Source organism: Callorhinus ursinus, unplaced genomic scaffold, assembly GCF_003265705.2.
Source record: "Callorhinus ursinus isolate GAN/ISIS: 27379988/994484 unplaced genomic scaffold, GSC_fseal_2.0 scaffold3, whole genome shotgun sequence".
Classification (NCBI taxonomy): Eukaryota; Metazoa; Chordata; class Mammalia; order Carnivora; family Otariidae; genus Callorhinus; species Callorhinus ursinus.
The window spans coordinates 322,464-346,778 of NW_027397065.1; the positions used below are offsets into that span (position 1 = coordinate 322,464).

Below are 24,315 nucleotides of genomic sequence, written 5' to 3' on the forward strand. Positions count from 1 at the left end.
AGGAAAGTTTTCAGCTATTATTTCTTCAAGTAAATTTTCTGTCCCCTTCTCTCTCTTTTCTCCTGGGGTTCCTATAATATGAATGTTGTTATGCTTGATGCTGTCTCTGAACTCCCTATATCTATTTTCATTTTTTATTATTTTTTTTTTCCTTTCCAGTTCCATTTCTCTGTCCTCCAGGTCACTAATCTGTTCTTCTGTTTCCTCTAGTCTACTATTTATTCCCTCTCCTGTATTTTTATTTTTGGTTATGGAGTTCTTCATCTCTGATTGGTTCTTTTTTAGGTTTTCTATCTCTTTGTTGGGGGGGTCTCACTGAGATCCTCCACTCTTTCTCATGTCCAGTGAGTATCTTTATGACCATTACTTTAAATTCTGTATTAGGCATATTACTTATCTCCATTTCATTTAGCTTCTCATAGTGATGTTGCCGTGTTCTTTCATTTGGGACATATTTCTCTGTCTCCTCAATGCTGCATGCCCCCTAGTATTGTGGCTGAGCCACATTTGCCTTCAGTCCAGTCATCTGCAATGGCTCTCTTTACCTGTTTGGGCAGGGTTTAGTCCGTGCCTTGTTAGTGGGCCAGTCTGGGGTTGCTTTGGGCTTGGGTTGAGTCAGACTAGGGGTTTGCCAGAGCTATAGTAGCCCTGAACTGCAGGGTGCTTTCTCTATGTCGTCCCCTCAGAAACTTTGAATGGTGAACAGGGCCTGCAGTCAGACCAGATATCTGTCCCAACTGCTGGAGCTGCAGTTGGGCTGGTGTGTGTTGGTTATCTTCCTCTCCTCCTGGGGCAGGAATCCCTTTGGAGACGTGCTGGTCCCTGTTAGGGCTGCTTGCACACTGCCAGGCTTGTGGCACTGCTTTGGATGGGCTCTGGCCAAGGGTGTACTGGAGGGGAAGGGGGAGGCATGTCTGCAGGAGAATGTGGATCCTGGGCAAGCAGTTTTAGCAAGGTTTGTGCAGATCTGCCGTGTGAGGAGACCAAGTGCTCAGGCCTGGCTGGTGGGGGCATGTCCATGGGAGAACACAGGGGGGCAGGGCATGGTGTTAGCAATTTAAATGTAGGGAGTGTTGGTCCAGGACTGGTGCCCATAGGGTCCATGTGTCTAGGCTGTGGGGCGATGGAGGGAATGGAATCTGCCAGCTCCTTTGCTCCTGGAGAAGACTTCCAAGGATCCCTGCCCCTCCAGCACACGCTCTGAAATGAGTGGAGAAGTCTTGCTCCTGTTTACCCCTGGTGTTTTTCAAGCTGCTCCTCTCCTATGCTGTATCTCCAAAGGGCTGTTGGTTGTGTGGGCTCTTTAAGGGTGTGGACTCCATTTCTTGCGGCCCTGAAGCTCTTCCAGAGTCAAGCCCGCTGACTTTTAAAGTCCCAGGTGTTAAGTCCCACTGACTGTAAGAACTCATGATGTTATACCTCTCTGCTTTTCAAAGCCAAATGTTATTTGTCTTCCCTGGGCAGGTTCTCCATGCTTGGCCTATCTGTTTCTTTCCTCTTTCCACACCTGCAGGGTCCCTCCCTCCGAGGGCAGTGCCATGGGTTTTTGTTTAGCTACCCACTAAGTCTCTGCCCTTCCTACCCTCTGCAGTGTGGCCTCTTCTGTACATTTAGTTGTGGAGGGTCTGTTCTGCAAGTCTTTGGCTTGTTTTCTCCGTCGTTTACACTCATGTGGGTGTTATCTAGGTATATCTGTGGGAGGGGGCGAATTTGGGGCCCTCCTACTTGCCATATTCCCGCGAGGTCCTCACATTCACTGTATTTTCAAAGGCCTCTTGACTAATACTAGTTGTGCTGTCAAGAAACTCTGACGTGAAGTAATCTATATCTTGATTTTGTTTTTAGATTGCTATATCTTGGTTTTCAAACTGGTTCAACTTATTGTCTCCTATGAACCTGTGTCACCTCTCAGTTTCTAGGCTATTTCTTTCCTTCTTGTCTCAGCAATAATCCTGAAGTTATTTTCCTTGCTTGCTGACTTCACTTTCTACCGACTCCTCAAATGCCCTCGTTCTGCTTGGGCAGAAGTCACCATCACCCTCTTTATTGGCATTCCTGTTCCTGTTGCATTTCCACACCAGCACAGAAGCTGGTGGCCGCAGCAATGGCAGGGCTGAAGATTTCACAGCAATAAACAGGAGCACCTTGCCCTTCTTGGGAGCAGTCACTCAGGTAGTGTGTTTCAAAGGCAAGAGCCTGGGTTTTAGAATCGGATCATCTGGCCATAAATTCTGTCTCTCTCCTTTTACTATCTGTGACCTTAGGTGGCAACTGGACTTCTCTGAGCCTGTTTTCTCATCTGTAAAAACAAGGAATATATTTTCTGGAATTGTGAGAACAGAAATAATACACAAAGGTTCTCACAAGTTTTTAAGTTTAGTATAAAATTATTCCTTTAAGAATCTCAACAGCACAGGGGTGCCGAGGTGACTCAGTTACTGGAGCATCCAACTCTTGATTTAGGCTCAGGTCATGATCTCAGGGTTCTGAGATCGAGCCCCACATCAGGTTCTGTGCTGGGCATGGAGCCTGCTTAAGATTCTCTCTCTCCCTCTCCCTCTGACTCTCTCCCCCCACTTGTGCACTTGCTCTCTTGCTCTCTTAAAAAAAAAAAAAAGATCTATACAGCACTCATTTAAAAAAAAAACATAAAAAACAATTCAGCTGATAGTCTTAGTTACTTATTTCCCTGAAAGATGATAGCAAGTGAAAGATAATTGATTTTGCCATTCTTCGTGTATTTTTTTATCACAGTAATGATAAATCTGCTGAGCTTCTTTTCCTCAGTCTATAAAAATATGTTTTTTTCATTGTTGAAGTTAATTGTACTTAGAGAAAATCTCAGGTTAATGCAAGAAGAACTTAAAAACGGAGAGATAAGAACACGTTTATAAATAGGTTAAAAAAAAAAAAAAAAACCAAAACCACTATGCGGCATTTGTTCATTGCCTCATGCATATCTTAGCAATAGAACACTGTCATCATGATGCTCAGCATAGTGTATGTGCAGATCTCCTGCTGTGTTTACCTTCTCTTTCCAGTATACCAGCTATGTGATCTTGAGCAAGTAACTTATCTTCTTCACATCTAGGAATATATTTTCTATTTGGTTCAGTGTGCAGTGGGGAGACAATAGAAGTACTTGTGCTAGAACAGTAACAAGTGAAAGGGAGATTTAAGATTATTTTTGAAGAGACAGGCAACTTGCTCATTCGCAGGGTTTCCAGTTATACATTTTGGTGTTTTACTTGTTTGGAGGCTACCTCGTCCTCATTTACAAAGCAAACTCCATGAGATCAAGGACCACATCTCTTGGTCACCCAGCACCTACACAGTACCTGGAACACAGTAGAGGCTCTATAGCTACTGACTGAATAATTGAATTAGGGATGGAGGAAGACTAGAAGGACAGAGGGAATGAAAGAAGGAGGATTATCTAGCAGACGGTAGCTACGACACATGTGTGAAGAACATAGACTTAGCATTGTGGTAGGAGAGTGGAGAAAAGGGGATAAATCTGACAGATGCTACCAAAAAGTTAACAGTGTTTGCTGACTGAATGGCAAAAGCAAAGGAGAGACAGAGAAGAGTGAGGTTTCCCACCTGAGAAGCTGAAACTGTGGTTATCCCGTTACCTCAACAGGAAAGTTAAGATGGGGAGGAGCTTGAGAGCAAGAAACATACATTTAATTCTTGGGTGTATTACTTATGAAGATAGAATGTGTCATGATGTGGAAATCTCTCCTAAGAAGCTTGAAATGAGGGATTTGGGGGCATATTGGAACTGGAGGTGTCGGTTGGAGTGCACAGAAAAACCATGAGACAGTTAGGTCCCTGAGGGAGTGAGAACTGAATGGAGTCAGCTGGAGCACAGACCGGGAACCAAGGAATGAGACAGTGGTGGGCAAACTGGAGAACTGGGCACGGAGTGGGGGAGAGTATTTAGTGACAGAAGCAAAGTGGGGACAGTAAGAGAAGAAGCATACTCTGCTTGTTCCTGCAGACATGTTTCAGAGTAAAGAACACAGTTACCTGGGATTTCTAGGAAATTTATACAGATAGTTTAAATATAGTCTAAAAATCAGGTTGTCTAGATCACTTTCAAACTTTTTTATTGCAACATACATACATTTTACATTTTGACTCAGGGTACACACACACACACACGATTGATACAAAAGTTTCCCTCAAGAATACTCACCCTCGCTATGTACAGTCTATTCAAACAGTTTTCATCTATTTCATTTTTTAAATTCTGCTAAAGCCCACTAAACTGGTTTAATTCCGCATTAATAAGTCATGGGACTGGAAGTTTAAAAAGCACTGGTCTATATGATGGTTACAATAGGAAACATAATGAATTTGGGGAAAGAGCACATTTTGAGAAAATTTTAATTTTAGTTAGATAAATAAAGTGTTTTGTTTGGTATTCATTGCAGTACAAAACACATACTTCTATAATCGGGGCCATTCTGTGAGCACACCTCAAAATTTAAAACTAAAAGAGAAGCACTCACTTTCCAGCATCCTCTGTTGTCGCCTTAAGGGTTGGTTTACCACATTGTAAGAAAAATTTGTCTCGACTTTGGATCCAGGCAATGAGATGCCACTAAAAGCACTCTGGCTTTGGAAATGGACAGACCTGAACTCAAATCCTGGCTCTGCTGCTTAGTAACTATGACCTTTGCCAGGTTTCTTCACCTCTTTAATTTTGTTTCTTTATCCATAAATGGGGATAACATTCACCCCAACTCAGATGCTGTTGTTGGTGAAGAAGCCACATTGTTCACGATACTTTACTCAGTACTTGGCGGGCATGCAATAAATGGCAATTGGTATTATTGCCCTTGGTTGTGAGGGTGAAATTCTATACCACTTGTAAAGCTCCTAGCACAGTACCAGGCAAAAAGCAGTAATAAATATTAATGATCTTTCCATGCCAGCAACCAAAGGATAGAAATGTACATGGAAATGTATAAACCAATTATATGACATGATTTTTTAGGATGATATTTACTAGATAAAGCAAAGCATATTGAGAACATTGATGTTATTGGAGAGATTGAGGCTCCTTTGTATAAAATGAAAAATGATGCATCACTGACATACTTTTCTTAATTCCCTCACTGATGTGAACATTAAAGTGATCACAGTGCATTTATTCCACAAGCCTATATTAAGACAGCAATGCAAAAGAGTGGTGATAAAAACACAACAAGAAACAGTTCCTAGATATTTGATAAAGTAACCAATTGTTAGCATTTACTTTTTCTCCCGGGCAGCACACCACCATGGACCACTGATAGCATTATTATCTCTGTGCTTTTTGGCTCTTTCGGATTCTACTCTCACGTTCCTCACCAATTCAGAAGGATGGCTTAAAGATGCTTTGTTGGAAGTAATAAGAGCTCCATGGTCCAATTCTTGGTGATCTACTTCTGACATTAAAAACACTTCACCCTGCTCAAGAATTCCTTGTCTTTTATAGTTTGTCCTCTGTAGCCTCAGGGTTACTCTAACTGGACTAGCCCATAATTCACCTATGTGTAATCTTATTTCCATATCACATTATTTTACTTGCCCCTCACAAAGTAGGCAGTGAAGTTGGCCGAGTGTCATATCATTTGAAGAATAAAATGAAACTTTCCCTCCCCCCCCATTTTTCAACTTCCTTGGCTCCCTCCCCACTCCTTTATTGTATGTTCTGGTTGTAATAGATTTCAAATATGTGGTCATCAGAGTAATATGGTAAAAGGATGCCCCTTACTTCAGATATAAAGCACTTGCAGACACTTTCAAATAGTTTCCATAGGGAGTGATGGAATTTTTATTAAGTAACTGCTGAGTGCTTGTGTGCAAAGCCAAAGGGCCTACAAAGATGTTTGAGATGAAATCCCTTTACCAAGGAGTGTATATTTAATGAGAGAGATGTCACATCTACCAGTTGCTATAAGGGATGGCGTGACTCACAAGGTGTCTGGGGGAAGGACCATAAAGTTGAATCTCATTCTTCAATTCACATGTATGGTGATTCGGTTTTTATCACTTCTCCAGATGGCTTTTGTTGCCCACATTAGTCATTTTGACCAGTGCCTACAACTGCAAAAGAATATGGAAAAGTTGGAAAGACAGGAATCTTGGGGTGCCGTATTCCAGATATGTGCATTCATAAAAGAAACTCTCTTAGTATATGTGGTTTCATTGTGCTGTCACACTTGACAAGTGAAAGAAGTGTAAAGCCCTGCAAAGATTTTCTATTTGCTATTCCAAAAAAATGGCACAAGAACTCCTTGGGGGATGGATCTGTGATTCTCGGATTGAGTAGCTTCCACATGGAATTACCACCAATTAGCTGTGTGGCTCGTGCTAAAATTCAGAAATAAATATTGCCCAGGCAGCCCCCAGTTTAGATGGTGGACTTAAGGAGAAAACCTGATGAGTGATGGAAAATTGTTGCTCTGATCATGTAGTTTTAAAGTCTATGAAAAATGGGGAGCCAGGCATATCTGATGATGTGAGCGAGCACATGAGAGCCCAGGTAAGGCATTAATTTCAGCTCACGAATGAGCAGCAGCTCCTTTCATAAAACTTGATCTAACAGCATTTGCTGCAGGTATGGCCCTCAGAAAGATGGTTCATGTATCCGGTTTAGGGAATTTCTAAACTGTTGCTGGTTTACATAGAATTGAGAGAGTATTTCTCTAGAAAATCAAAGATCTCCATCCGTTGATCAAGCAGCGAGAAAGGCTCTCCAGGAGGGAAATAAGTTGATGTTCATCAGATCCTTGCTGCTTTCACATATGCTTATAAGTAGCTCTCTGTCAAAAGTATTTAGCGAGGGCCATTGGATCAAGGGGGCGGATGGATGGATGAAGCCTGCTCTAGGTGAGAATATAATAAATATGATTTCATTGAGTGCCTTGTTTTACAGGAATTATGTAATTTTTAACATAACATTATATGGTTTTATTCTGCTCATTTTACAAGTTAGGAAACTGAGCCACAGAGAGTTTGGTGATTTGCTCTGGACTTGACTTCTTGTCCACCCTGGAGCCATGTAGGGATGGCCTGCCTTGTGAAGGGTGCAGTGGAATGTGTGTCTTTGGAGCCTTCCCTCCCTGGTTCTCAGCATTCCTGCAGCACTTGGAAGGCTGCTCCTGCTATCTTAGTCACCTTTCCTACCCGCTGTGCATTGTCCCAGCTGCACTGAGTGCACATGGTTGGGGATAGCTTAAGTGAGTACCCGGTCACTTTCCAAGAGCATGTTGAGTCCTGCAAGTGGCAGCAGGTGGATGCGCTCTGAGCAGCAGAGATAGTGAGAACTTACCGAGCTGCGATCGCCACAGAAAAGGTAAATAACATGGTTATTAGAAGGAGTTACGAAGAACATCCAAGCCGTATAATCAAATCCTAATCTAAATGGTAAGAGAGGTTGAGGTTTGAATTAATGGAAATATTGGAAATTTGATAAAGAAAATCCCTTAAGTGGCCTTTTAATGTGTGACACGAAATAACTTGGAGAGCAGAAGAGTGTTCCTTGCCTTTCTTTCAAAATAAAACTCCCCTGCCACCTACCCCTGATGCAGACGCAGAGACAAGTAGTGATAGATACTTTTTCCAAAATACATTAAAGCAGTAGCAGCTCTGTTGAAATTGCTTTTCTTTCTTAATATTTCACTTTGATTTTTATCTTTCTGTCCATTTCTTACTCCCATCTCCTATTCTCATCTCACTGATTGGCCATCCTTATATATGCAGGTGGGGGACTCTGTCTCATTACCCTTTTTCAGTGTTCCAAGAGCTTTTGACTTCCATCCCCTGGCAAAATGATGGTGCCTTATTATTCCCCAGCTCTCACCCTAGTTGGAGTTTCTACACTAATTTGGTTGATTTGAGCCTTCTCGTCTACTTGTCCCATTCACCGTACCATTTCCTATCCTTTTCAGCTGCCTTTCCTTTACAGATCATAAGTATATCCTCACCAGTTGCTTCAAAGTTATCTTTGTCTTGGAGTTCCATCATTTTGCAGTTTTTCTAGGTGTGGCTTTCATTTTATTTATCCTGCTTGGGATTCATTGCAGTTCCTGAACCTAAAGATTCATGTCTTCCATCAAGTCAAAAAAATTATTTTCCTATATTGATCTTCTGATTTTTTGTTGGAACTTTGAATTCTTTCCTCCATGTCTTTTAATACCCTTTTTTTCTGTTTTCTCTCTTAAGCTCTTTGGACTGCATTTGAGTACTTTTCCGAAGTCTGTTTTTTTTTTTTTAAGATTTTATTTATTTGACAGAGAGAGACAGCGAGAGAGGGGACACAAGCAGGGGGGAGTGGGAGAGGGAGAAGCAGACTTCCTGCTGAGCGGGGAGCCCGATGCGGGGCTCGATCCCAGGACCCTGGGATCATGACATGAGCTGAAGGGAGACGCTTAACGGCTGAGCCACCCAGGTGCCCCTCAAGTCTGTTTTTTAAATCTCTTTCCAGTTTATTGTTTGTTTGTTCAGTGGCATCTGTCTAATCAGTGTTTATCTATCCTTGAGTTTTCGATTTCAACGCTTCTATTTTTTTAACAATAATTAAAAGAATAATTCTATCAGCTTTGAAGAAGTGTTATGTGGTTCTTGTAAAATCTGACTTTAAAATTTTTTATTCTTTTATCATGTTTTCAGTTCCCACTTTTATATCACTAGTCTCTGTAAACATTTTTAGTTTGAACTGGATCTATCTAATAGTTCTTGTACCTGGAATTCTTGGTAGTGGTGGAGGGGTGGGGTGGGGCATTCTCATCCCTGTGTCTACTGATCCTTGTTCATGGCAGACAGTTTGAGTGTTTTGTAATATTGGATTGTGAGTTTTTCTTCAGAGTTGTTTTTTTGTTTGTTTTGTTTTGGGTTGTGTTTTGTTTTGTTTTGTTTTGTTTTAGTGGTGATCTGGTACAGGCTGAGGTTGAGTTTCTGTCCCTCCAGAGAAGTTTTGTGTATACTTTTGTCAGGGGTCCCAGGATTATCACTGGCCTGGGCCACTTTTTAGCTTCTCATTTAGAGGGACAGACCATCCAATAGTGGCTTAATCTGAGCTTCAAATCTACATGAAGTGGGCCTGTGGCTATCAATTCTCAGGGAGGCTTTTTCTCCCCACATTCACAGAGATTCAGGCTGAGACAGATAAGCTTCTTAACTGTCTCTTTGGGCACTTGGAGCACTTTCCCCCAGTCTGCTCTTCACAGAGGGATTGGTCTTTTGCGAGTTCCAGCTTTATGTGGGAGTCTCAGTTCCCATTCTCTCACTCATACTTCATGAAGGCCCTGGGGCTTCTCCTGAACCACATGGATTTACAATCCAAATCCTGTGTTACCGAGGCTGGTGAGCTGCTCTCCTCTTGGGGCTGCTAGCATCAGTTCAGAGGCTTGGTTCTGGTTTTCAGGTCCCTGTGCGTTTGACCTTGGAAAATTCCTTATTTTCTTGAGAACTCAGCTATGCGTTTTAAAAGATATTTATTATATTATACCCAGAATTTTTAAGCTTTTAATAGCAAAAGATTTTTTTAAAAAGAGATCTGTTCTGCCAAGAGCACATCATCATGATCCTCTGATGGTTGTCTGCTAGAGGGTCGAAGAGGCCTGTCCACATCCAAAGAGCAGTATGCAAAAAGGGACCTCTGCCCCCTTAAGAAGTTCATAGATTTTTTTTTTTTTGTCTAACTCAATTCATAGAGTCTGAGGACTATTCATTTAGTCTTTCACTCTATCATCTTTACATTCAAATCACATTCGATAGTAAATTCTCACTATCCAGGCTTTCATTCATTTATTCAGCAAATATATGTTGTGTACAGCATTGCTACATGCCAGATATGCACTCATTGTGCTCAACAAAAACATACCTGATCCCCATCTACATAAATAAATGTGAAATTGTAAATGGAACAAGTGCCAGAAAGCAAACGTGCATATGGTGCTGTGAGATGTGATGATTTGTTCAGCTCAGGCCAGGAAGGGCTTAATTGGGGAAGTGAAATAAACAAGAATAGCTTTCACTGAGTGAAAAGGGGAGCGATAATTGTGCCAGACGCAGCACAGTATGTGCAAAGGCCCTGGGGTGAGGATGAAGGACTAAAAGAAGGGTGGTGAGATGAAAGAGGAGAAGTGAGAAGAATATGGTTCCAGACAAGGCTGAGAGGGAGCTAGGAATCAAACCATGCAAGACCTTGTGGGCTGTGTTAAGGAGCTTTTCTGTTTATCATAAGTGCTATTGAAGGGCTTTAAACAGGGGAATGACACATATAATTGTGCCTTTGAAAAGATCTTTCTCACTTTAGAGAGGAGAACGGATTTGAGAAAGCAAGAATGACAAGACGATTATCAGTAGACCAGATTGAGAGTTGCTGGCAGCTCAGCTTCAATTTTGGCTTTGTAGACATGAAGATATGGACAGATTTGAGATTGACTTAGCAGATGAAATTATGAGGAAGAAACAGAGTTTCTGGCGTATATAACTGGATGGCTAGTGATGTTCCTTTAATGAGATTGGAACCTCTGGATAAGGACAAGGTTTGGTGGAAAGGCCATGGCTTTTTCTTTTATCCAGATTGGGTCTGAGGTTTTTGAAACATCTAAGAGGAAAATATCAAGAAGCAATTGGATATATGGATCCAGAGCCCAGAGAAGAGATCTGGGGATATAAGTACATGAGGATTTGCTTGTAAGTGTTCATCAGCTGAGCTTTCCAACGGAGAGATGATGGATGTCTATTGGCTATAGAGACATGCAGGTTCCTAGTGACCTTAAGAGGAGCTGTTTTGGTGGTAAGATGGGGGGAGTGGGGTGTAGAGCATGTAGGAGAGGAGGAAATGGAACAAGTGAGTTTAGACAACTTTCAGGAGGTTTGCCAGTGAAGTTATATAAGGCTTGCGTTCATTTTTAAAAGAAATATGTCACTTAATTATGATTGGAAGGTAAAATCTTTTAAAACGGAGATTCAATAGAAAAAAATTTAAAATAGTTTCTTGATAGTGAAAAGGTGGTCAAGACCGAGACCTACACTGGCACAGAGGGGAACCAGAGACACTCGACCAATATTGAAGTGTAATAATAGCTAGCATTTATTGAGCTCTCACTATTGTTCCAGGTGTCATTCCAAATGCTTAACATGTATTAACTAACTTGATCTCTGTAACAACTCTGTGGGGTAGGTACGCTTTAGTGCCTGCAGGACGCAAGGAACCCAGTTATGGAGAGGTGCTGTAACTTGCCAGGGTAGGACAACAGAGATTTGGACCCAGATAGCCTGACTGTGGAGTTCATGTTCTTAAACACTATATTATCCTGCTTCTCAGTACACGGGTGCATAATAAGGTATTTGTATCATCTATGAACCTACGTATGGGCCTATCCATCTAACTATTGAAAATGTTATTGGTTGTATAATGACTTTGGGACAAAAGTATCCACTAATGTTCACTTAAATATTTGTTAAAACTTTCTTGGCTTTATGTTCTAGAACAAGGCAGGCATAAATGGAAATGTCATTAGATCGGCTTTAGCTTTAATCAGTGGCCTTTAATAAATGTGTGCACATTATTCATTTAATTGCACCTGTTGTCTAGGTGGTAGCCTCACAGCTGAGGGTATAACAGGTAAGTAAGCAGAATTCACCACATTCTGAAGCCACTGGTACCTCTCTGCCAAGGTGTGTATTTGTGTCCGTTAACCCATGTCCGTTAACCTTTTCCAGATTCCTGGGGATTGGCTTTAACGACGTGTGTGTTTATTCTCCTCCTAAGGATTTAACAACACTGAGAGGACATGCGACAAAGAGTTTATTATTCGGAGAACAGCCACCAATCGAGTCCTGAATGTCCTCCGTCACTGGGTCTCAAAGCACGCACAGGTAATTTAGTGGTAACGTTAATTGTGTCAAGGAATTTTTTTTTTAAACCAACTTTTTAAGTCTTAACATTTGTAAAATGCCTTCTGAGGCTTTGGAGTTAGGGCCTGAAACCTTGGAATTAGAACAGAAAGGGAAGAAATAGGATAGATGTACAGATTAAAGCAAACACGTGTGTATTTGCCAAATATACACTGTATCAGATCCGGCGTGACACAGGAGTGAAGCCTGGTTCCCCTCTTTCCTCATCTTTTGAGGCAATGGCACCCACCTGAGGCGCTAGAGCCACCGTGCTGTGCCCCCCAGGGAGTGCCATTCATAGGGCCCTCCCCGTAGCTGGAGGTAAGCAGCAGGTACTCCACTGAGGTAAACAGCAGATGCCCCTGGAGATGAGCAACACTCTGGGCCCACACACTCTGGTGTCTGGTCAGGGAGTATTTTCTCAGGCGGATTTAGGAGATATTTTGCCTCATGCCTTGGATGTTTTGGTTCCTAGTATTCTGTTTTGAAATTGCATCACGCTGACAGGACACCTTGTTATTTGCGTGTTTTCAGTACACCTTTGTAAAATTTATACCCATTTCACAGTTTCACGAAGTAAGGGAAGGGCCTCCTTTGCCTCAATGGGCTTGAGACACACGTTGTGCTTTTTTTTTTTTTTAAGGATTTTATTTATTTATTTGACAGAGAGACACAGCGAGAGAGGGAACACAAGCAGGGGGAGTGGGAGTGGGAGAGGGAGAAGCAGGCTTCCCGCGGAGCAGGGAGCCCGATGTGGGGCTCGATCCCAGGACCCTGGGATCCTGACCGGAGCCGAAGGCAGATGCTTAACGACTGAGCCACTCAGGCGCCCCACGCGTTGTGCTTTTGTCACCCACTGCCAAATAATGGGTGGGCCCTGGCAGACAGGTGGCTGCCTAGCACCACCCTGCCAGGAGAGTTTTAAAGAGAGGGAAGGGAGCCCTCCATGGCTCAGATCAGAACGCATTAAACATATAAAATGTGAATAACATGCTAATGAATAAAGAAAAAGAGAAAGAAGGAACTCCCAGGTCTCACTTCATTATATTCTCAGAGGTTGTCATGGGTCTGCCATGTGGCCCTTGGTGACAACAGTCCATGAGATCGGGGTCACAAGAGAGCCACGTGCCTGGAATCCCTGTGGGAGAATTCACGAATTGGGAAAAGTGGGATTTGGGCCTCACCATCAGTTAACCCATGACGATTCTTAAGTGTTAATTAAAATAAAAATGAAGGTAACACATTAAATATAGGATGTAAAAATTTTACCTTAACACATCTTAAATAAATAAAAATGGATCCCATATGACTCAAATTCTGAGAACCGTCCTGAGTCCATTGAAAATGTCTCGTCTCTCCTGATGAGGAGAGCTGCTTCTAAGTCCCACGTGCCTCATTGCAGATACATGGTAATGAGGTTTCTCCTGTGTCTGACTGTCCATCCCATTCCTCCCTGGTTTTGGCCTCGGGGTCCCGACTTCTGATTCCGGGGGCCTGCTGTGGCTTCAGAGACGCGGAGTAGCTTCAGTACACAAGGCTTAGCAGATGCCCCTTGCTTGTCTTCCCCGCTGAAAGCGAAAGCCCAGATTGACCTGGGCTCAGCTTTCTCCTATCTGCAAATCTTCTCTCCAAAACCTCTAATCTTGCTTCCCTATCAGCCTCACCTCCTTTCTGTCAATCCCCAGTGCCCTCTTTTTTCTAATAATCTGGAACAGGAATCCCCCACAATTCACATAAAACTCTATGTAGTAGCTAGAAAAGAGTTGCAAAGCAATTGACAATATGCTGGGCTTACTTTACTTTGGGTGAAGAGAACTCAGAGATGGGGAGATGGGTGTACTGAACCCCTTGCTTCTATGATAAAGAGGTTTACAGTAAGGTGTTTGATCAAGGTGGCTTGACCTTGGCTGCATTGTACTTGCATAAATACATATGTGCATACAGGCAGTATTAGATTGAATAGCACCAAATCACTGGAATAGAAAGTGGATTGATATGAAAGCAAGGGTCTCTTTATTCAGATTGTGTCCTGGGGCCTTTCGTTGTAATCCAAAAAGCACCCTAAGTGTTAGCTGTTGTTCAGACAGTTCAGCTACTTTGCAGCCTGTTACTCAAGGTGTGCTTGTATGTGGGGAAGCACTTTGTCCTCGGTTCCACTTAGCGGCCCACACTGGGAATCCCAGCTTCTCTACATTGGAGGCATATGTCGATGGTACACATTGCTCAGATATTCAGTCTTCTGTCCTGACATGATTATTGTATAAAATGTAGACCCTGATGTGCCAGAGGAAGCTCTTACCACTCACTCCTTTGTCTTTTCTTACCTTCCCTGAATGTGTGAATAGATTTTAAGGATCTGTGGTTGGTTTCCCATTGTCCTGGTGCACATCCTGCCCCCTTCCTCATTCACGTGAGTTTTCCATCACACTGGCATGGCCTGAGCCAGTTTGGCTCCCAGGAGGTGTGGGTGTTGCCCCTGGCTTGACGGACCCCAAGCAAGCGGACCACCATGGTGCATAAAGAAAGAAAGAACTCTGCTAGTTAACCCTCATCATTGCACCTCACAAAATGAAGGACTTGGACGATAGGATTTTTCATTATCTGATTCACTTTGTGCTGGTTGAGTCCATTAAGGAAGACTGTAACATTATTGTGGCAACCTGATTATTTTTAATTAATAACTTTTCCAAAAAAAAATGAGTCAGAAATTGTAGTCTTTTCAAAAATACAGCCAAACATGCTAACAGTTGCATTTCTCCTCACGTGGTAGACCAACCAGAACTACCACTTCAATTTACTGAAAACAGAAAAGCCTCAGGGAAGTGACAAGATGTAGCTCTGTCCCCCAAAAATCTAGAGAATTGAGTCTTCTACAAAATATTAGGTATCATGTATCTATTTCTCACTTCTCATCGAAGGTAACTAATATTGGCAGATACGACCCTGAACATAATTCAGGAGAAATAGAGTGGCAGAATTATGCGTGTTGGTTCTCCAGGGAAATAAAATTTCCCTAGGATGTCACCCTCAACTCCTTCCCTGCAGTGTGTGCTAGAACGCCATTCTGGAACCTTCTAGGCTTTCCTTTAATAAGTATTTGGTTAAGGCTAGAATGCCTTTTTTTTTTTCTGATTCTAAAAGTTTTCATCTGTTATACATTCTGCCTAGTTTCTCTTAATTTTGTTGTGCTTTTTCACTCATTTGTTGCCTTTCATGTGGAAAGTGAAGCCACAAGGCCTGGCTGGGTTCCTCCCACATGCCTTGTCTATGGGTTAGCGGAAGCTGCAGCCCAGAGTCGGGATACACCTGTTCTTCCATGTGCTACTGTATCTTCTGTGGGGCCCGATTCCGTCCCTCTGCCTCACTGGGGGTTAATATCCTCTTCTGAGAATGAGAACACCCATCCATCTCTTGCCTCCCCCAAGGATGTAGGGAGGATTAAAGGCAACATTGAATCAAGACGCATGAGAGACATAAAGTCCACTGTAGGTGGGTGTGACCAAATCCCTTCCAGCTAAGGACAGGAGGTGAACATTTCATCCCCGGACAAGGAGCCCTCGTTCCCTGCAGGCGGGACTTGTCTCCTTCATCTTTGCGTCTGCTTCCTCGGGGCTCTGCAGTGCTGGGCACCTGGGAGATGCCCAAATCCAGTTTACGTGTTCATGTTGCTGTTGTTCATTCTCAAGCATTTACAGTTTCCGAAGTCAGCCAAGACAGAGACTAAAGCCCCCAGGGGACCAGAAGTCAGGGCTGTGTGTGTAGAAAATCTGAGAGAAAGAAGTGTTTTCGTTAGGTGTCTACACGCTTCTCAAGCGTCTCCTGCTAGGAGGCCTCACATGTCATTTGCCCAGTGCCAGGCTGTCTGCAGGTTTCGGGCCTCAGTGCTTTTAACCCCATGCTCCCGGGGCTGCCTTGTCTTCTGTGCACAGACAGGAGAGGGCGGGGCTCTGAGGCTGGCACTGGAGTGTGTGTCCGAGGCCTGGTGTGTATAATCTAGAGCAGTTTTGGTTTTCCCGCATAGCCTTATTGATCCACTGATTGTGGAGAGATACTTGGACCAGTTGTTTGAGGAATTCTACAGACCATGGAACAGCACTAATGAAGGAGCCCGCAGCTGTGTCCACAGGTTACTGCCTGCTCCATCTGTCTCTGGGTACCGTCGGAGTGACAAGTGGCCAAGAATGAAATGATCCTTCATTTTTTTAACCGTAGGTTAAGGGGAATGTTTTTAAAAGCACAAGATCCGATAAAAATGACCTACTCACATAAAAATCTCCTTCCCTAAGGAGCTCATGGAGTGAACGTTGCTACCTTCCTGTCTTTTCCCTCATCTCCTTCATTCATTCACTAGCAAGAATTGAGCACTGGAGGGTGCCAGACACCGGGTTGATGTGAGCGTGAGAGGATCCAGACATTGCCTGAGTCAGGGGAGCTGGTCTTCAGTCTCCAGTGGAGAGGGCTCCAGAAATCCCACCAAGCGCTCCACAGGATTTAGCCACCGTCCACCTGCCATATCCAGAGCAGGGCCCAGCTCAACCTGCCCCGACATGTGAAAGTGAAAGCAAGAAGGGAAAGCGAGAAGTGGAGAGGAGGTGTTGGGGAAAGAACGGGGGGGGGGGGGGGGAGGTGGGCTTTGGGTAGACTTCCAGGCTGAAGGCAGGCCAGGCTAGGCTAGGAAGAAAATGTCTTATTCTGGACTGAACTGGATCTTGGATCAATGTTTTGGACTGGACATTCTGATTGAAGAGATAATTCTCGTACCTAATGGTTCTGCAAGACTTTGGTGCCAGCCGAAAACTACATGCAGGGTGGGGAAGGATGGCCGACAGAGCAATTTAATCGGATCAGTGAAAAGGAGTACCGCTGCTTGATCATTACATCATTGTTTGTGATACGGGAAGTGCAGGTCATCTGGGTGAGCTGTTTCACAGAATATATCAAAAGAACTCAGCTGTTATGTCTCTAACTCATTTCAGTGCTCTTACACTCATTGGGGGACAAAGAGAGCACACATTTAGCTGGTGACGAAGAACTCTCAAGTTTATATTTCAGTTTATATGCTTTGTTGCATTTTACCTAGCTATTACATTCTTCATCCAAAGGGCACGAAACTTAGGAGTGTGGCTCAGTGACTTTACCTTTGCACACACCTGTACAACGGCCACCCTGATGAAGATATGGTAGCACCCGAGGGGCCCCTCCCAGCCCATGCCCCTCTTCCTGGGCATTGCCCAATCTTCTGTTGGTTTTAGTATTGTTCTTATTGATATTTGGTACTTTTTCTATATTAAGGATAAGACCTTTTATCGGCCAATTACACTCATTTCCCCCAGTTTGTTCTTTCACTGTTAACACTATGTATGATACTTGTTACATACATATATGCTTCTCCCATTATATAAGAGCGCTTTATATATACTCTATCATGTAAAAATACGCAAATACACTCACACAGACCCCAGAGTCTTTTTGTTAGAATCCATATTCTGTAACACTTCCTGAACACACTTAACAAATAAATGGAGTTTGGGGTCTAAGACAAGAATCAGTGGCTCTCAGAACTCCACTTTGTAGTCATGCATAGTAGTTGAAGTGAAAGCTTTCACACCTCCAGAAATCCCAGTCAGAGCTGACCTCAGGCCACTGTGTCCATGTATGGATGTCGGAGCAGAGGGGCCTTCGGGAAGCCCACTGGAGAAGCAGTGGAGCGATGGTGAGGAGCACGGGCTTCAAGGTCAGAGTTACCTGGATGGAAATCCCCTCCCTCCCAATTATCAGCTGTGTGGCTGAGCAAACTATTCAGCTGCTCCAGGCCTCCATTTCTCCTTCCATCTAAGTGTGGATGATGTCACTTCTTTCTTCTAGCGATTGTGAGGATTACGTGAGGTAAGACCTGTTAGAGTAACGGTTACAGATGAATGCTTAGAACATTACAGATGGCTGCTCCTGGCCGAGCCCTGTGAGGGTCTAAACCCAGGCAAATGGTGTTACCCCGACTGGACCAGTGAAGCGATTAGGTCTCAGAGAGGGTCAATTACCGCTGCCCAGGTAAACCTTTTCTAATGGTGGAAACATTCTATATCTGTTGGGCCAAGTAAAGTAGCCACATGTGGCTAATGGAGCCCTCGAAATGCAGCTAGGGTGGCTGAGAAACGGAGGTTTGAACGTTATTTAATGTAGTTAAGTTTAAATAGCCACGTGTGATGAATGGCTCTAGTCTAACCTCACAGTCCTAGATCCTTCGGAAGCACAGCCAAGAGCCAGACCCAGCTGGTCTCAGAACTCGGCTCAGAACTCCTCCCTCTCTCCTGCAGGGCCCCCTTCCTCTGAAACAGGAAACTACGGGTCATCTCCACTTGGCCCCAACAATAAGCCTGCTAAAGAGGGGCACACCTCTGTTGGGTCTGTAGACAAGGCAAAACATTTAGGTAACATCGGTGTTGGGGTTATAAATCCCAAAGAAGATGATGGCTCTTTCCCAGTAAGGGTGCGTACCGATGAGCATCCTTGCGTTTGGGCTTCGAGCCTGCAGCTTCAGGCCAGGGGTCCAGTGGGATCATGCCCAGTTGATTACTTGAGGTGGGAAAGCGGGTGCTGCTGGGATGGCAGGGACTTTGTGTGTGCAAAGACCTCAGGGATCAGGGTGTCCTAAAATGAGAGTTTAGGTCGTTCGTCCCTTCTGTTAGTTATCTCGACAGATGACAGGGGGCCCTTTTTTAATTTTTAAATTTTTTGGCATTGCTTAGTAAGACACTAAATCTAGCATCAAATTAGAGCACTAAGTTCAGATTTATTCTTTGTTCCAAATCTGAAACGGAGGTTGGGCCAAGGATGAGCCTAGTACAGACTTTCAGTGTGGGTGGGAGAATGTATGTGTAAGAAAGATCCAGCTACTGACTAGGCAGCTCCTGTCGACCCTTCTGAGAGCACTCAGCTGCCTTCCAGCCCTGTCCTGCCCTTGGGCTCAGCCCCTTCTCATCTCCACCTGGTCCTGCCAGTCTGCCCATCGGGGCCTCCCCCATCCACGATTGCTGCTCAGTTTCTGCTCTTGAGTCACGGCTCTTCTTTCCACTTGCAAGGCTGTCTTCAGAGGACAGATGCCTGATCTTTGAGCTCTTTGCTGGAGAAAATTTGCCTCCCTGGGCCACACCACTCTGCATTGTGTGGGTGCTTCCTGTCCTCACGCTCCTGAAGATGCCCAGGATTTTACAAGCCACTCTTCCCCAAGTCCTTACCACAGCTCGATGAGATCTCCCGACGTCCACTCCCAGGGAAGATGTGTAGCCAGCACTGAGCTAGGAGGACATGCCATTGCCTTCCATAGAAATGATCTCTGAACCAGCCTGAGGTTTGAGGCTGTCTTAATTATGATACAGGGCACATGGTCTTTTATAGGCAACTTGAATACATAACCCTCCACTTAGAAGGCAGTTTCCTCTATAAGGGTACATTCTGAATGACAAGACTTGCAATGGTTTTGTGTCTTTTTGGTGTTGGTGGTGGTGGGTTTTTTGTTTGTTTGTTTACTAACAAATACTATATCGCTTACTAATGTGTCAGTCACTGTTCTAAGCAGTTTTCAAATAGTAAGTCATTTACCCCCTCACTCAACCTTTTAAGGGAGGGCAGGTAGGTATGGTTATTATCCCAGCTTTGCAGATGGGGAAATAGAAGCCTCCGGAGATGAAACAGTCTGCTTGAAATGACAGAGATAGCAGGTGGCAGAAGCAGGTTGCACACCCAGGCTGCTGGCTGCCCAGCGCAGGCCCTAACCCCTGATCTCGCTGGCCAGCTCTTGGGGTGCAGACAGCTTGAAGGCAAAACGTACAAAGCCACTTCTGACTCAAAAGGGCAAGAATATCATGTGCTAACACTGACAATGCTTTTGCTATTTCTAAATCTTTCCTTAGAAAAGTTACTTCTGTCCCAGAGTCTATTCTGTGTCCCTTAGACAAAGGATGTGTATAGTTTTACGGAGCAGAGCCCTGCCTCTCTTCTGACAACCGGGGCAGCACCTTCTGCACTTGGACAGTGATTAATAGACTCCCGTGCCAGGCCACCACCCCCCCCCCCGCACCCAGTGCTGGCCGTGGCAGGAGCTGAAGCTAGTGCAGTCTACAGTGAAAGGTCAGGAGACCCCAGACATCCCACCTAACAGGTGAATGAGGATGTTGCCCCCTGTTCAGCAGCCCCAATGTACAATGAGGCTCCTGTCGCCTGCGGTGTGGTGGAGATGCTGCAAACAAGAGAGAATTGAGTTGCAATGTGAGAAGCTGACAGCTATGAACTCTTTCTGTTTAATGACAAATTTGTTGTCTCCTGCTTCAACCTTGCAAATCGTTGGATAAAGGCACTAAGTGGGAAGATAATCAACGGGCTACATTCTTTTTTATGTTAGTCTCATCTTTACTAATTAGCGCCCATTCACTTCCAGTTGTTCACGCCATTTCCCCTTTGACCTCTGCATGTCCAGGCTAAAAAATCCCAGATACCCACCAGGTACAACCAGTGTTTGTTCCCAAACTCAGATTTCCCATGAAGGGAAGCCGAAGTGAAAGAATGCTCTATTTAATTTAATTAGGCCAACTACTTAAGTTTCTTTTGGCTGCTCCTGATTTCCTGGGCACGCAGGCTGGTACTTATTTTCATCACTATCATATTTAATCCTGCTGTATTGTTTTATCAAAATCTGTCCTGTCCTTCCCCCCCCCCCCCCCCTGCTCAGAACAGACTGCCTTGGGCATCACACTTCACTTGAGTTCCCGGGGCAAAAAGGACTCAGGTGAGGAGAGAAGTCTGGAAACCTGAATTCTAGTCTAGATTCCAATGTAGCTTACCATTTTCCTCATTCATAAAAGTGGCAAAATGATCTGTAAGGGGTTCTTATGCACAAATGAATTATTTGTCAGAGTGCTCTAGAAAATGTGAGATATAAAATCAGAAACTGTTGTCTGATAACTATGGATTTTCTTCTTCTTTTTTTTATAATCCTGAAGATAGATTTTCTAACTCTTTTTTCTGTGGTCCAGGCAAACAACCAAGTGAGAAGATCCTACTTCCTTTGACTGCCTACCAGAGTTGTTTCTTATCTTTTGTACATCCCTATTGTTATCCTTTAAACTCTCCTTAAGCTTTCCATGCATGTCTTTAAAAACAAGAAAAGAAAACTCGGTGAGAAATTAACAACAGGATTTATTTAAGTCTGTGTGAAACAGAATTAAGAGTTTAGGAAACCAGTGTGTTAAATGGAACTTATTTTCAGTTCCCATTGTTGCCAAGACAGAAATTTAGCTTCCTCTGTAGAACCAGCGGGATTCTTTAACCTTCTGTGGATGGCTTTCGTGGACAGAAAACACGGAGAAACACCATACGGGATTTTATATACATAAGTAGCTTCTTCTTCCAGTTTGCATTCTACATGCTCATAATCACTTGTGGACCTAGGGAGTGTTTCTGGAAACTGTGGCATGCAGGACCGAGTCCTCGGGCCCTTCTCTGGACCAGCGCCCCTGTCCCCCAGGACTCCAAGGTGCCAGCTCAGCACTGGGGCATTAACCGGTTTGTTCAGGCCTTTTTTTTTTTTTTTAATTATTTATTTGTCAGAGAGCATAGCAGGGGGAGTGGCAGGTAGAGGGAGAAGCAGACTCCCCGCTGAGCAGGGAGCCCGATGCGGGGCTCTATCCCAGGACCCTGAGATCATGATCTGAGCCGAAGGCAGACGCTTAATCTACTGAGCCACCCAGGCGTCCCTTTGTTCAGGTCTTAAGGTGTTGCCTACCTGCTGCCCTTTTCCTTGTGCTTCCTCTCCTGCCCATTCTGCTTCCAGATGCTACCAACCTGTATCTCCTAATGTCTTTGCATAATAAAGCTTCTTCCTGGATGAATGTCAAAGGTTCTACTGCTGCCACATTCCTGACTGGGTCCGTCTTCTCCATGGGGAAGATGAGGTTTGCCTACCAGCTTTCCTTACCAGTCTTTTTCCCTTTTATGGGTCAGGGCATGGAGAACAAAGTATAACTTATAGACCACTCTTTACTAAGACTTATTCTCGAGTTAAAGTCAATGATAATTTTGTTGGCATGTGGCATTAATTAACTAAGAAAATTTAAAAATCAAGATTAAAACCAGGCCTTTCCAAACTGTTCTTTTTTCCTCTCTAATCTTTGTCATTGTCTTGAAAGCTACACTCCTATCAATTAACCACCTCTCTAGAAACCAGTGGAAAACATAGCATCTGGAAAAATTTTTCCTTCTTCTGATAAATGCTTTTTAAATTGATTCTCTTTTTAGACATAAAGATGTAAGCCTGGGAGTTATGTGATTTCAAGGTTGTGGGCAGTATTTAAAATTCTTCTAAGCGCAGCTCTTCAGGTCTAAAGGCTGGATTTTAGCAAGTCATTCAAATGCAGAATCATTTGTTAGAAAATGGTGGAATAAATTATTTTCTGCATGGCTTCTTTCTTTTCACTGAGTTGGTGTCATTCATTGCCATTTGCCTCCTCCCAGTTATTTTTGTCCTAACATATCTTCCACATTTTGCATTGTGCCTTCCTCTAGTAGCCTCCCACCTCACATCTGCTAAAATAATTTCCCCAAACGCCAGTTTAAGAATTAGGTAACATATTACCACACATCTCAAAGTCACGTATCCTCCCCAGAACTTTGTCCATTCATTCAACAAATATTTGAGCCCCCACCAGGAGCACCTGTGCTCCTGGGGCTTAATTACATCTGGGCTTTACCACCTCCTCCTGGTGCATAAGCTGCTACATGCTGGTCAGTTTCACATTTTCTATATATTCTGTTCCTCTCTGGAGATTCTAGAACCTTATGAGTTAAGTGTTGAACAGGTATTGGAAAGTTTGGAATCATTGTGAAGTTGCTTTGTTGGGTTTTATTCCAAAGGTAATGCCCTTCCTTGTGTCTTTTGAGTAGGTTGTTTCTTTTGTAGGGCAAACAAAGAGGCTTTTAAAATATCTTTGTAGTTAGGTGATGGGAAATGCTGGAAAACCCCGCCTTTCACTTTTCCAGCGACAAACTGTGATTCGGCATCAAGGTTGCCCAGAGGTGGCAAGAAGGCCAACCGGCCAGGGGTGGTGCAGGTGGGTGAGGCCAAACAGGTGCAGGGCAGGGTCCCCCTTGCCGGCTGTTAACCAGCACAATCTGCCCTGGGATCAGGTTCCAACACTTAACTTCTGAATAAAGTCTCCCCTCCTCAAAAGAACTGAAAACCACACTGGTTTAGAGACTTGTTATCTCTAGTTTATTAAGATGAGGAATCCAGAAACGTGTACCCTCAACCTATCAAGGTTGATTTGCACAGATCTTGGGAAGATCGCTCAGCATCTTTGGCCCAGTTTCCCAGTTGACAAAATGGCCCAGATCTAAACTAAATCTACACTACAATGTAAATTCTTCATCTTCTGTAGTCAAAAGACAACAGAAAGCAGTAGCGTGCTTTTCATTTTCTTGAAAATCATTGTCAAACCCCAGGCTCTTATTTTTGAGCCTAACCTATCCTAAGCCCCTTCTTTATGAGCCCATTGTCCCAGGTTTTTAAAACTATTTATGTGGTTTTGCTCCATTCTGTAGTATTTCTACTTTCCTTTTAAGAACTCTGGCCACAGTCCGGAATACACTGTACTGATTACAGTGAGAAAATTATTCTCCTAATTCTCTTTACCCTCAAACTGTGTTTATGGAATTAGATTTTCCCAATGTCCTAGAGTTCCCTTGGCCATGCATAGCGTATTACTAATTAGTACCCTGCTCTCCCGAAAGAATGAATGTAATTGCCTGCATGCCTCAGCTGGGGATTTAGTGTCAGCAGGCTGGAGAATCTGAATAATTGCGTCACACATTATTTTTCTGTTGTATGATCTAGTCTTATATTTTAATACAAACCTGAGTTTCAAGATCTCTATCTCAGATGGGTGTTAGTATAGGTGGGAAATAGCTCCAGAGTCAGTAGGGCAACAACCAGCCTGTCTGATAATGTCTTTCAGCCTACGCTACCAGCACTAAATTACTGATAGCCACTGTTTTTGGACAGTCTGTGGTGTTAGCGTTTAGAAACTCAGGTTTTCCGCCGACACCACCGAGGTGGCGTCCTGAGTCTGCCACTTGCTCTCTGTGTGACTTTGAACAAGATACTTCGATTCTCTTTACCTTGACTTCCTTGTCTGTAAAATGGGAATAATAATGATTGTAACTGTTAAATTAGATCATAAAGTGATTAAAATATCATCTAGTATGTGGTGAACTCTCACCAAGTCTTAGTTACGATAATGACCCCAGGAGTTGCTCACTAACCTGGGGGAAATACTGACTTTTAATCGCTTATGAATGTGTCGGAGCAGAGTCAAAATCTTGGTAAAATAAACTTCTCTCGGCAGAGCTTATCACTTGAGG

The 24,315-nt window shown here is 43.6% G+C and overlaps 1 protein-coding gene across 2 annotated transcripts in view; it reads left to right on the forward strand.

The window, feature by feature from the left end:
• Positions 1-24,315, forward strand: part of RASGRF2 (Ras protein specific guanine nucleotide releasing factor 2) — a 230,593-nt gene that overhangs the window by 173,637 nt on the left and 32,641 nt on the right. For both annotated transcript variants that reach the window (XM_073887438.1, XM_025866592.2), the window contains exon 18: positions 11,780-11,886. In XM_073887438.1, coding sequence (XP_073743539.1) covers positions 11,780-11,886 — 107 coding nt within the window. The remainder of the gene's footprint in view (positions 1-11,779; positions 11,887-24,315) is intronic.